The 14,081-nt window shown below is 38.7% G+C and overlaps 1 protein-coding gene across 2 annotated transcripts in view; it reads right to left on the bottom strand.

Moving 5' to 3' along the window:
- Positions 1-7,259: 7,259 nt before the first annotated feature.
- The window catches only part of LRPPRC (leucine rich pentatricopeptide repeat containing), a 90,871-nt gene continuing 84,049 nt past the window's right edge, over positions 7,260-14,081 (bottom strand). For both annotated transcript variants that reach the window (XM_082757211.1, XM_082757210.1), the window contains exons 35-38: positions 13,777-13,851; positions 12,268-12,352; positions 8,687-8,829; positions 7,260-7,383 (exon numbers count right to left, since the gene is read on the bottom strand). In XM_082757211.1, coding sequence (XP_082613337.1) covers positions 7,327-7,383; positions 8,687-8,829; positions 12,268-12,352; positions 13,777-13,851 — 360 coding nt within the window. In that variant the 3' untranslated portion in view covers positions 7,260-7,326. The remainder of the gene's footprint in view (positions 7,384-8,686; positions 8,830-12,267; positions 12,353-13,776; positions 13,852-14,081) is intronic.

Genomic DNA, 14,081 nt, shown 5'->3' with positions numbered 1-14,081 from the left:
GTAAGGATGTCATAAAAATAAACCCGCATGTGGACAACAGAACTCATGCATTGGTACAACACCTCTGTGTACTAGAGGTGTTGTCTTCTCTGTAAAGAGACAGATAATAACAATGGGTTTATTACTTAAAATATTTTAAGTAACTTTCAGTAACAGCAGGAGAGGTGGGAAGTTCTTCCCCCACCTCCTCTCCAAGTTTGTGCAGCCTCTCCAGCTGGCAAATTGGACGATCTTTCTTAGCACTGCAAAGCAGGTTATGGAAGCACTGCTTTGCATGTTGGCTCCTGGGTTGTGGCAGTCCTCCAAAATACTTCTAACTCGTCATTTGGAAAGGACTAGCTTTCAGTCTGCCTAAGCTAAATTAATAAGTAGCTGTTGAAAGTTTCATCCCTTATTTGTTCATTGCAAAAGGCATTCAGAAATGCTAAATCAGTAACAAGTATCAATAGCAATCCATTTTTATTTAAACCACCACCAACCATCAAAAAAAAAAAAAAAAGAACCACAAAATGCCTTAAAAAAAAAAAAAAAATCAGACAACATGCTACGCAGGGAGAACCTATCAGTAAGAAATTACAGGTATTGGTATGTCCACTTGGACCAGAAATAACAAACCTTCCCAGCTTTAGCTACGATGATTAATTTTAATGGCAGTAGACAAGAAGCAGTGTACATCGAGCTCTGTGGCACGCTGCTTTTTTCCCCCCTCTGAGAGCCAAGACAAGCCCTTCATATGTTAGCAGCTATTAATTAAGGCAACAATGTTTAAGCAGTGGGTTGAGGCAATTTTAAAACTGCTTAACCCTTTTAAGAACTGATGAGCTTTAAAAAGCATGTGTGGAGCTGCGTGTGTTGTAATCATATATATACACGTAGAGATACCCATATGATTAGATTACATATCTGTCTATATATATATACTCAAATAAAATGCAGGTGGGCAGCTCTTTTTTTTTCCCCAAGGAATATTCAGAAAGCAGTTCAGATCCATCACTTATGAAAATGTTGTTGCCAATTTATGTAATTAATTATAAAACTAATTATTGATCATTTTCTCATTAAATCAAACATGATTTTATTTCAAATTGAAAAATCTGTTGGGAATATTGTACTTTCGTGGTCCCAACTCAATACATTTAATGTTTCCAGTGCCAAGAAACTGCAATTTTACAGACTGCCCCCTCAATCTTCGCCTCACAGCTCCAGAACAAGCGTCTACCTTCAACAACACATTTGGATTTTTTGCTCCTTTTAAAGCATCTAATCAGAGTCACTCATATTTTGCTAACATTACTAAGCATGTGTCAGTACCACTTCTGCTTCACTGACATTTCTCACATTTAAGGAATAGGTTACATGTTGGCCAGAATTCACATGGTGAGGAAAAAAAGAAACCACTTGCATCAAAAAAAGTGTATGTTGTACGTGAGCAAGTAAGCCCACAATACAGTCATCGGCTGCTACTGAACTGGGTTTTCAAGCAAATGCACTGCAACTGGAAATCTATGAAATTCACAAGTAGGCAGAAGCATGAAGCAGAGAACAGGTCACTTTCAATGAACTGCCAGTGCCTTGCGATGCTAATACAAGGCACCAGTTCACAGCGTCATTCCTCGAGACATTATCTTTGCTCACTTTCACTTACTGGGGGCTGGAGGAAGTTTAGCAAACAACTACAGAAACTTTTATGACAGGGAAGATGTCATGTTTCACCAAGAAAGGCAGGAGATCGAAACGTAGCACCTCTATCTGCCATTCCAGCCTAAGCCAGCAGCTCCTCCCTGACACGGGATCAAGGCAAACACCTGCCCTCCCACCACGCAAATCACGATGCTAAGGGGTGCCCTGAAAGAACCGCTTTCCAACAAACACCCGCATCATTTACCTCTCGCTCTTAAAATAGCTAATCGCTTTGTGGCACTGCTTCAACTAGCTGAAGGAAGGCAGAAAGCCAGAAAACAGTGCGAAGAGCCAACAATAAAACGTGCTGCTCAAACTCTGCAAACCAGGACACGGGCTGTCCTAACGAGCTGACACCCAGATTTCCAGGTGGGACTGCTCTGTGGGTTTAGCACACCCTTAAAACCATCACTGAATACAAACGCTTTGCCCCATAGTCCCCAGCAATACAGACACGAGTTGCCATCCCCTGTTGAGCTGCCGTGGCACTGTCCCACCACCCCTGTGGTAACTCTGGGCGTGCATCACAGGTTACAGCCGCTTCCCTACCTCCCTGGTGAGCCCCCATCTCCTATGACCAATCTTGTAAAAAAATACTAATAATAAAATAAATAAAAGCCTTTTGGCCAAGTGTTACTGCTACCTACAACAGCAGGCTTTCTGGTTACAGCGGAGCTCAACACTGCCAAATGCTTTGGACATGCATGCTTCAGATTTTTCCCTTCCAAAAGGTAGACAAAAGAAAGGTGAATGAATATTTAGCTTCGTATACTTCAGAGGGAATTTCTCAGTCCTTTTACATCAAAAATTGTATTGCAGCTTTGTAGTACACATTCAGTGCCGGGCGCATGATAAATTTCCACTGAAAAACCCCGTGTACATGACTGACAATAGTAAAGCCACAAATTACCGTAATTTTATGCCCCCTGCAGCTAGTGGTATAAAACATAGTTTTCAACCTTGTTTTTACTTGCTGAATTTAGACAAATTTATGTTATTGATGACAGTGAAAAAGACACTCAGATGCAGAAATTGCATTCCTAGGCATAAAAACAATTTGGAGCTCAATATTTTATAGGTGCTATAGATGAAAAATATGGATGTCATTAAAAACATAAAGGAAAAGATAAAATTGATTTTTTTTCTTAATGAATTTAACACTGTACACACACATATATCCAGCTAGATCAGGGCTTTTTTTTCCTCTCCATGGAATGTTGAACAGGTAATCATCTGCGACTTGTGATATTACCAGCTCTCTCTCTGAACATTAATGTTTGAAATACAGGCTAAGTCAACAAAATCATGAAGGAAAGCAAAAGCCTTGTTTAAGCAAAGCTTGCAGATCTATGGCTCATAATGGATTTTCCAATGAGCACACACTTTCTATCCCATTTCAGATTTTTAGAGTGTAATTTTATTTACAGAGCATTCTGAAGGCCCTAAAAATTGATGATAGCTAAGGATGATTTACAGTTAAGCTAACCTCCCCACATGAACTATTCGAGCTGTTAGCTACACTAATCAGAGGGAAATCCCAAGAAACCGTGCAAATAACAAGGGCAATGGTTTGATTTAGTTTTGTTTTATGTAGGAAGTGTTTCTAGTGTTTCAACAACTACCGCTGCAGATAACTGCAATTCTATAGATACCACTGCTTTACTACAGTGTTACAAGGATTATCATCACATGAGAAACTGCGAAGCATTAGCCAATTATAGTATAGAGGGTGAAGAGCATCAAAGAGAAGCCTTGCATTAATAGTTTTATCTAAAAGCAGTGCAGTGTGGAACTCTTATCTACAGCAGGTACTGTGTAAGACAGTTTTTATCATCTCATTTTTGTAATTAGAGGAAACACTGAAAACTCGAACTGCAACCATCCATATTTGCTCTTACTTCTATACCTAATGGAAAACCCAGAACTTTGGGTGTGTAGCTGAGGATCTGCATGCTCATACTTCGAAAGACGTCCTTGGATTAAATTGCGGTCCCAGTTGGAGCTACTAACTTCAAAGGAGATTAGGTTTCCTCTGGTTATCGATTCCCAAAAGCACTGGCAAGACACCAGAAGCTGTAATCAGTCTGGAAGAATAATCTCTTTTTGTACTGACTTTACACAGAAATTATGAGAACAATTTTAAGAGAAGCAGAGAAATCTTTACTAAAAAGGCTAAAATCAATGGCAGACCAGCTTTCTCTTACCTGCTCACTTTTTCACCTTTACTGCAACAATATGCTGGTGCTGGAAACTGGCCTTTCCTTCTAGATGCTGACAGATCTCTCACAACAATCACTGAACAGCAAAACCTCCTGGTCGCATTCATCACTCCTGTCACTTCCTCCTAAGCTATGTTCCTGGAGTGTCTGGAAGTATCACACCTTTAAGAAAAGCAATAAAGACAGTGCTGCTCTGGTGAACATGTTTCCAGACTATTTCTCTGTCAGTATGTGCACTTGGTGCACCTACCATCACTGCTACAATCCTACCTTCTTACTATAAACTGCAGATGGATTCCTGCTGACTCAGGCACTCGATCTATAAAAACCTTTTGAGCTGCTGCTGCCAAAGATGCAATGCCTTCAGCTACTCAATTTTCAACAGTGGGTACACATTACGAGAGTCTAGAGACAGCTACTAACCTACCAAGCTCCGTTTCTTTCTGTAGAAAAGGGTCTTGGGAGACAGCAAGTTGAACAAACTCTTTCAGTAGATAAGGATAGAACTACAGCATATAATTATTGTGCTTTAAAACGACTATACTAGTAGTTAACAGAGAAACTTTTTCCATGCTGAGCTTAATAAAACAACAAACCAACAAGAAGCAGCCTCCTCCTGCCCGGTCTCAAGGGAAGGTGGAGGAAGGCAACCCCCTAACGTGGCACAGGAGCAACGCGAAGCTATCTCAATTCAAGCAGCAAGCTTTTCCCAGTCCTCTCAGCCCCAGTCAGGACGTGCTGGTATGCAAACACGTACGTGCTCGCACAGCTTGCCTTCTCCAGTAACGTGTCGGGTCGGTTCACGTCAGCACGCTCCCAGCTCCCTGGGGAGCCCCACAGAGAAGCACGCTCCCACCTCCCAGCCACCACACCTGCTCCAAAACCTGTCCAACTCCAGTTATCCAGTGGCAAATACTTCTTTTCTGCTTTAAAGGGATAAGTGCTACGGTCAGTATGACAGAGGAAGTTTTGTAACTGGTCTAATAAGTCACCCTGACAAGTTTGCAGGACTGCCATTCTGCATTTTGTCATCTCACAGGTTTCTTTCCTTGAATACGAAGAAAGAAATAGTGAGGCTGCCTACCTATTTGGTGAAGAAAAAACAAACCTTCTAAACTCAGCTCTTCATGCTTGAAATGGCAGAGTCTTACAGCACACCGATTCACAAGAAATATTTCAAGCGTATTCTAGACGAGATGGCACAAATGCCGATTCTGCAGAAACCTTCCCAGTAAAACATCGTTTCAGACCGAAGTGACTGTGTCCCAGGGTGGCACCAATCCCTCACTGTCCCACATTTTAAAGACAGGAGTGACTCTAGTCCTCTGTGCAATCATTCTTTAGTTGTACTGGAAACGTTTACTGGAACAGAAAAGTCAGAAGCATTACCACACAACAGCAGGCTTTGCCTATCCTTTGAATGATGTCTGCCCTCCCACAACACATGGCCAAGGCTATTGCACAACACAATCCCAGGTGGTCAGCATGTACTACCACCTATTGCCAGTCATTGCTGCCACAAAACCCTAGTACCATTTGGTCTTGTGCTCTGGCAGTGCCTCCCCGCTGTTTGATCCTTTCAGCAGTGGGCTCATTCAGCCCAGTGCATCCCCTGAGGTCCCTCAAAATGCAATTTCAGAGCCAAGAATGATGTAATTAATGTTACCGGTTTCAGACTATCAAATTTACTTTCCAAATTGCATCTACAAAATTTCAGGGCATTAATCTGTAGGAGTTCAGCCAAGCAGGGTAGGTGTAAAACATGCAGACACTAACTAGCACCTCGCAGGGTCAGACATCAGGCGTGGGCACTGCCAGCAGGCAGCAGACGCCTTCTGCCAGCATCAGCACCGAATAACGAAGGCTGCAGAACCTGACTACAAACAGCACCCAGCCTAGTGGGCAGAAGACCTGATGACACATGGGATCCTAGCTCCTCGTCAGCACAGTTACCTCAGGTCTACAGACCTCGGCTGCTGTGTGGACGTGGCGCGTGCTTGAAGTCCTCCCCTTCCTGAGGCCCTGCGCTACCTCAGCAAGCACGCGCAGGCCTCGCTGCCTTGAGTTACGCTCAGTCTGACCCCACTTACAGGAACACAGCCACTGCTGTGAAACAGAGAAGGGCGTGAGATGACCTCTAAAAACAAGAGCTGTGGCACTAGAGGAAGGGCCGCAAACTAGCTGACGCAGTCTTCAATTATGCTGCTATTACACTGAAACGCGTGTAATGTGGCTGCGGCTTTAGAAAAAGCTGCATCTCTGGTTTTGAAATGAAGTAAGATGAACACTGCCTGGGCTTGCTTTCAGAGAGGGCATGAAACCGCTAGGCTATGAATAAAACCTCAAATGTTAATGCCTTCTGACAATATAGGAACAAAGGGTGCCAGATGGCTAGAACCACTCAGGTACGGTCTGCTTCCCACATAACCCACCCACGTTCCTGACAAGATGCTTTTCAAGACTTTTCGTCTCTTACCACCCCATTCTAGATTACTGTAATATCTTCGAAAGGATTATATTCTGTGGTGAATTCAAAAACCAGACATCACCCCCCAGCAGCAAAAAAACAACCAAACAAAACCCAACAAGTCAACCCAGCACCATCAATGCACCACGTCTCCATAGCATGCACAAGCAAAGTATTGAAAGACATCGTAAAACCACGCTGACATTTTAGTGGACACAGATAGGATGCGTACAGTTTTTTGTTTGTTTTTTAAATAAACTTGAACATTCTCTGCAACACAGGGTTAGTTATGCCTCATTCCTCACAGGAGTTTTCTGTGTATTTTTAAATACATTAGTTAACTAATTAGAAATGTTACTTAAAAGTAACATTTTACTAAAAGTTATGAGAATGAATGATAGATACAGTAAAACTACAACGCACAAGCTAGATTAAAAGGTGTATTTTGTCTTTATACCATTGAATCCCATAACAAGATACATTACACAAAAGACGTACATTTAGGAGAATCTAAAAAAAAAAGATGTGTTTATTTTATTATTATTTTTTTTTTATAGGTACAGATGAATCCTGTTCCTTACCCTTCTACTTTCATGCCAAAGCACACTGACCTAGCAAACAACAACAAAAAATAATGCAGTTTGCTGAAGTTACAGTTGCACACCCCTCTAGCAATTTTCTCAATATACATATATTTGGTGAATTAACAGGAGCTGAAGTACAGTTCTAGTTAAAGCAGATCATACATCAAAACAGAAATAGCCTAGAAAGTGACATCGTGATATTTCATTAGCAATTTTAACATAAGAAAAGCCTATGAGTTTCCACCAGCTACAGCTATGGAAAGTGCTGTTTTAACACAGTATTTATATTAAAAATTACACAGAACAACATGCTTTTTTAATTTTTTATTGAATGTAATACTTAATTTCATAAACAACTAAAACATAAAACGTCTGTTCATAATGTTTCTGATCTTCTTTTCCTCCATTTTTCCATATAGAATTTGAACGTCTCCTATAAAACAGAGTGGAATAAACAAGTTCAACGTTGTTAGAACTGAAAAAGTTACTAATTCTGAACAAAGTCTTACGTCCTGACAAAAGCAAAATCCATTATTCTCTGTCATAAAACTAGATCTGTATTGAAGCCTGTATAATTAAGAGAAATACCAAGGAGAGAGAATAAAAGGAGAAGGAAAACCTTGCCAAAAATGCATAATGAAGCTTCTATTACATAATGCAATAATATAATCAATTTCACTTTAAAAATGAAAATACTTTTTAACTGCAATCTGCAATTGTGTCAAAAATTCTAAGATGCTTTTAAACACCAAGCTGCATCAGAGAAAAATGAGCAGGAAAATCAGAAGATGAATCATTTCAGTGACTTTGAAATAAACACTTATTTTCACTAACTACATGCAAGAAACAGACACTCTAGGTTTTATATTTACATACCTAAATAAAAATTTACTTCTAAAATTAAGTTAAAGTTGTAGAAAAATCTCTGAAGCTGTTAACAGGCTAAAACAAACATTTTGAGCCAATTTTTTTCCTCTGATTTTTTGTAAAATGAGAAAAAGAACCATATTTATTATGGATCAGGATGGAGAAAGTAAAATTTAATTATGTCTTCAGAAAACTATAGAAAAACACTAATTTTATGATATGTGGCTAGCAGATAGCAATAAAATTTTGGTTAGAGAGAAAATATAGTAAGTCTTTATTTAAAGAATGTTTTGCTGAAATGATACTAGTAGACTATTAGTCAAAGGAATGATGTGAAAGAAGTATTTGCAGTCTTGACAGATGTAGTGTCATGCCACCTGTCACCCTCAAATAAGATACATTTGCACAGTTGCATGTATCTTTTGGCAAGGCAACTAGAAGTAAAGCTAGAAAAATAATTCCTGCAGTTCTAAAATCCCGTCATAGCAAAATAGCAACTTGTATTAGATATAAAGCTAGTAATTAACAAAAACTAAAACCCATTAACTGTTAACAAAACACACTTTCTGTAAGCCTTTTAAAGTTCAAGCACTTAAATGCCCCAAGGACATTTGATAAACATACACCTGTAGATGAGTGCCTGATAAGGGTTGTGTAATTTAAACACAGTAAGTCCCAAGAGTTTTATTTCCCCAAGTCAAATCCAATGCAGGATTACTATAGTTCCTACAACACTCTGTACTTCCTACATGGCCTCCTTTGAGGAGCTTCTGCAGAGATTTAATCCCTGTGTAATTATTCATGCAATTTGTTTTATTAACAAACATACACAATTCCGCAGATCTATTTCTTAATTAGGTAATACTCACAGGGGGTTCAGTGAAAGGGACCGGCTCTCCTGCTTTCTTCAGAAAAACTGCTAAAGATTTCAGGGATAAGTCATGAAGCTGTATATTCTTTTCTTTTGATTTCTCATACACAGCCTTTACGGATGCAACATCCCCATCTAATTCTGAGAAAAATAAAAATAAAAATCAAAAACAAAATCCCCAATAGTTAAATGCTCCTTGTTTCATCTGTTTCCATGACATTACTCATTCCCTTTCACTTCCCAAGGCATATTAAATATTTTAGTATACAATATTCTGTAATAATATTGAGAAGCTCAACACAAGCCAGCAATGTGTACTTGCAGCCCAGAAAGCCAACCATATCCTGGGCTGCAGCAAAAGCAGCGTGGCCAGCAGGGTGAGGGAAGGGGTTCTCCACCTCTACTCTGCTCTTGTGAGACCCCACCTGGAGCCCTGCGTTCAGCTCTGGGGCTCCAGCACAAAAAGGACAGGTAAGTATTAGAACAAGCCCAGAGGGGGGCCACAGGCAGACAGGCTGAGGGAGTTGGGATTGTTCAGGCTGGAGAAGAGAAGGCTTCCAGGGAGATTCTACAGCGGCCTTCCAGTACCTAAAGGGGCCTACAGCACAGCTGGGGAGGGACTCTTTGTCAGGGAGCGTAGTGACAGGACAACGGGTAATGGCTTTAAACTAAAAGAGAGGAGACATAGATCAGACATTGAAAAGCTGTGGATGCTCCATTCATCCCTGGAGGTGTTCAAGGCCAGGCTGGATAGGGCTTTGGGCAGCCTGGTGTGGTGAGAGGTGTTCCTGCCATGACATGGTGGTTGGAACTGGGTGGTCTTTAAGGTCCCTTCCAACCCAAACCATTCTGTGATTCTGTAATTCTACATGTTCTGGATATTCTTCATATCCTACTGACAGTTCACACCAGAAGAGAAGAGAACTTCCAGCCATTCCAGCTTTCCCTTTCATTTGAGGCTTGGATGATCATTTCCTTTGAGAATATTCTGGGACCACTAGGGACAGAGCTGCTTGCACAATGAGAACACCACTCCAAGATATGAGATGCAAAGTTATATGCCTCTTTCTGAGGCAAATGATGCAAAATACAAACAAAAGCTAAACCGAAAGCCACAGATGTTCAGCTTGTGAGAACTCTTGAACAGAATTTCATTAAGTAATGACAAAATACTATTCTGGTTATAGGTGTTGGCTATGTCAAATGTGTAACCTAAAGGAACAAACAAAACAAAGGTCAGATGCTTATTTTAGACCATAACAGAAATTAGTTTCATCCTAAAGAGCAGGAGAAATTTTTTGCTGACCCACTAACACTATTACAAACGTTAACTGCAAAGGTATCCAGTTACATTTTGCTGGATATTCCATAAATGACACCATCACGATGGGTTCTAACAAACCCATTCTTTATTTATCTAAAGCCCTGTTCACTTCTAGCTATAGAAGAGCGGAATATCGTTCTCCTTACTCTGAAGCAGAAGGGAAAAACAGAGCAGTCTTGTTCTATTCTTCCTTCTCCACTGCTTAACCTTTTCCATTACACTTAACCATGCACTTTTCTACTGCTCAGACCCTTGCTTGAGCAGCATCAGGATGAAACTGAAATGACCCCCAACAATTTTTCCCCATTGTCTTCAGGGTCCTAGAAGCAGTACAGTTCCTAGCATCTTGTGAACAAGAAGAAAGCCACTGTATCATTTTTTTTTTTGCTTGGGAAAGCTCAAACATCTGCAATATGGGATGCTGTCTCAGCTTCTTTCTTTTTCACTTTTGGAATGTCATCTTCACAACCATATAGGCTACAAAAACAATGGTTCTTAAAGAAATTGAGTTTAAATTATGCAGAAATTGATAGCTTGGATCCCTTTCTCATAAGAAAGCTTCCCACTCACATCTGGCAAGTGGCTGAGCTACTTTTTGAATGTGGGAGGCTACTGCAGAAACTGCAAGAAGCAATGCTTTATTAGAAATCCAACAGAAACTATGAACTTTCCATTTATTTAAGATAGAATACAACAAAAGCACATCCTTCTAGTTACCTGAAGTGAAGTTATACTTCACTGTTGATCTCAAACTGACAAATGAAACTAAACACGCCACCACAGGAAACATCAGATAAGGAAGATGAGGGGTGAGGGGAAGAGATAGCTACATTGCTATTAAAATGTACAAGTCTGTACATACTGTACATGGTAGGGAATGCTTCCTCTAGAACTTGCTATGAACCAGCTCTATGTCTGCCTAAAGAAACTACAGCAACCATCTCTTCATTTACTATGTAGCTTCCCATGTTAAATACTCTAACCACTGTTTTAGATATCATCGAGCAAGTCTCTGTGCAATCTCTTTATATAATCGTTGTATGATGATGTCGCTGGACAGAACATTAAAGATGCTGAATCAGTTCGCTTATGCAATTTTTACTGAGGTAACAACAGCAAACAGCCAGTGAAGAGCCAGTGATGTTGTAAGGTGGCAAGTCCAGTGTTGGTGATATAAGTTTTTGTTTTATTTTTTATATAAAAACATGTCAGAAAACCTATCATACTGTGAATGAAACCATGGAGCTAAAGGATTTTGCCAGTGACTGCTGTTTTGAACATTACTAAGCAAGTGAACTTGTAAGGTAGATACTACATCGTGAAAACTTTCACAGGTTGATTCAAATATACTGAAGTCTGTATGTCTTTAACTCCATACTTCAGATTTATTTTTGAAGTATTTTATTTAAATATTCCTATTTATCTCCTCTGTGATAGATTGGAACACAAGGGCTTCTGTCATTATATCATTTTACTTGTATTACAAGTGTGAAGAGGATTATATTTCCTCCCTGTAATAAAACTGGAGGATCATATTAGAATACACAACACAAAGGACTCAAGGGCAACCTTTCAACTAAACAAGTGCTGAGGGGGCTATATGTCCTCATTTTTCATGATTGAGTGTTGTAAAGAGATGTATTTAAATAAGCAACTTGATTTTTAGAGCTGTTTCCCTTTGACTTCAACAATAGAAACTGATTAGCACTTCAAATCAACTATTTAGCTAAATCTAAATAAAGCAACTTCCGCTAAATAAAAACAAGTATAAAGAATCCACAATAGTAACGGTAAGAACCCTGCAAACTACTGATAGAACGAATTAATTATGATTTTGAAACACACACATACAAAATGAAGATATGTATTATATGTTTCAGAAAAAAAGCTACATTCATTTTAAGAGCCATTCATTTCTACAATGTTTCTCTCCATGGGTTAGGAGAGATTCTTTTTCATTCCATGAAGCCCATACTTAGCCTCTTTGTAATAGTATCTTTTAAACTAATACAGTTCCCTTTGTCAAGGATTCAAGGCTTAGGTCTGTTAGCTGCTTTTCCAATCTAACACCTAGGACCATACACAGATCCAGTGAACGTAAACAAAACAAAGCCAAAAAAACCCACACAAATAAACCAAATAAAAGTGACAACTTGCACAGTGTAGATCCTGCTATTCTAAAGGTTTCCATGACCTTTAAGAACACTGAAAGATTTTTTTTTAAATAAAAAAAAAGTCTAAGAAGAGTAAATTACCGTAACATTTTAGGAGGTAACGGTATGCAGTTTCCATATCTAGGTGATCAGGAATCAGTTCTAGAAGTGTCTCAATCTTCTTTGCCTATGAGATTTAAAGCACAGACAAAAAAGAACATTAACTTCAAATAAAATCAATAAAGTTCAAACAATTATTTCAGATCTTTTAAGTGAAACAAACTACTGATTACAAGAAATGGACTGTTCAACTGAATGAAGACAATATTTCTTGCCCAAATTCTGATGTGAATAAGAAATAGCCAAAGAAATCAGGTAGGCAATAAAATGAACACAATAAGGGACTAAAATCCCATATTCAAGGAGACTATACAATAGTTTCTTTTTTGAAGGAAGCAATCCATATATTAATGAGAATGTCAGGATTTCAACCAAATTGAAGAAGAATTCAAACTACTTGGCAGCCTTCAATGACCTAGAGGTCAGTGGTAGCTATGATCAGTGCTTCAAAGTAGTCAGATCACTGACTAATGCGCTTAAAATTGGAGTCTCCCTCCCTCAACCTCTGACTCCAGTTTCAAAAACTCAAGTCTTGAATTTAAAGAAAGTGTACAGAAGTTACTAACATCTTTATCACACACTAGAAAATTCTGTTATTAAAATTTCAGCTCTAAAAGCTAGAAATTTCCAAGTTTTTAAATTTCTTTCACACACACCAAAAGATGGTATTTATCATTGTCACTTTTACAGTAGAATTTTTAATCCATGAGTATCTAATGGCAACTTCTGCAAAATAAAAAAAAAGTGCATTTTCCTTCATTTGAGAAGCATTTATTCTAGTTTTTGTATTAACTGTCTCCTGATGCTACCCCTCTATGGAAGAGAAATCAATGTGTGTGTGTTTTTGCCTTTTTTGTTTGTTTGTTTTGTTTCGTTTATTACTTTGAGGAACCTGAGGGAGAAGAAGGGGGACAAGGAGAAGAGGGAAGGACAGGAGTAGGACAGGCACATAAATCAGAGTAGTTGGAATTAAAGCAATTGAGCACAAAGCCAGTAATCTAAACAGATGCTCAAACTCAATACATGCCCAAAACAGTATAGCAAGTAATACAAGATGAGTCTTTTAATGTAAACATAGGCACCTTTTATCATTCTAGAAGGGCTGAGGTTCTCACTGCATTTGTATTCATACAATGCAGACAACAAAATAAATATGTTCAGGTTGCGATATGAAACTAGATAGTGAAGTGATAAAAATTTAAAGCATAATATTTGTAGCATATAAACTACAACATCAAAAATAAAGGAAATTACTGAAATAATAGAAAAAATATTAATTACATTCTCCTTTCTATTATGCCTCATAAAATAAGCTGTTCTTTTAAATGGGACTAGCTCTGCGAATTAACCTTTCTTCCCCACCCTGAGAAACCTGATAAAGCTGTCAACTGTGAAGTTCAAGATCCAAAACATTTCAAAGGATGATTAACTAGTATATACTACATATGTATATGCTACATATACAATGATAAGCATGAAAAAATATTGTACCTGTCCAGGTTTAGTTGCTGCTTTACCCATGAAATTCAGAAAAGTTCTCTTCTCCTCAACTAATCCACCACACCTCTAAAGAAAAAGAAGTAGTTAATGCAGCTGTTGTGACCAGATTAGCAAAAAACAAAACGACTAAGGTGAAAATTTCCAATTATAGACTTTTAAAATATTTTAATACATATTAACTATCTGAAAGGTAAATAATTGACCATGAGTTTAAAAAAAAAACAACACACGAAACAAGTATATTTTGTGCACCATTTTGGCTAACATTGTTTTTAAAATGGTAGGTATAAAGTTTG

This window comes from Aythya marila (genome assembly GCF_965140915.1).
Source record: "Aythya marila genome assembly, chromosome: 3".
Classification (NCBI taxonomy): domain Eukaryota; kingdom Metazoa; phylum Chordata; class Aves; order Anseriformes; family Anatidae; genus Aythya; species Aythya marila.
The sequence above is the reverse complement of the archived record's forward strand: the minus strand, read 5'-3'. Positions and strand labels throughout refer to the sequence as shown.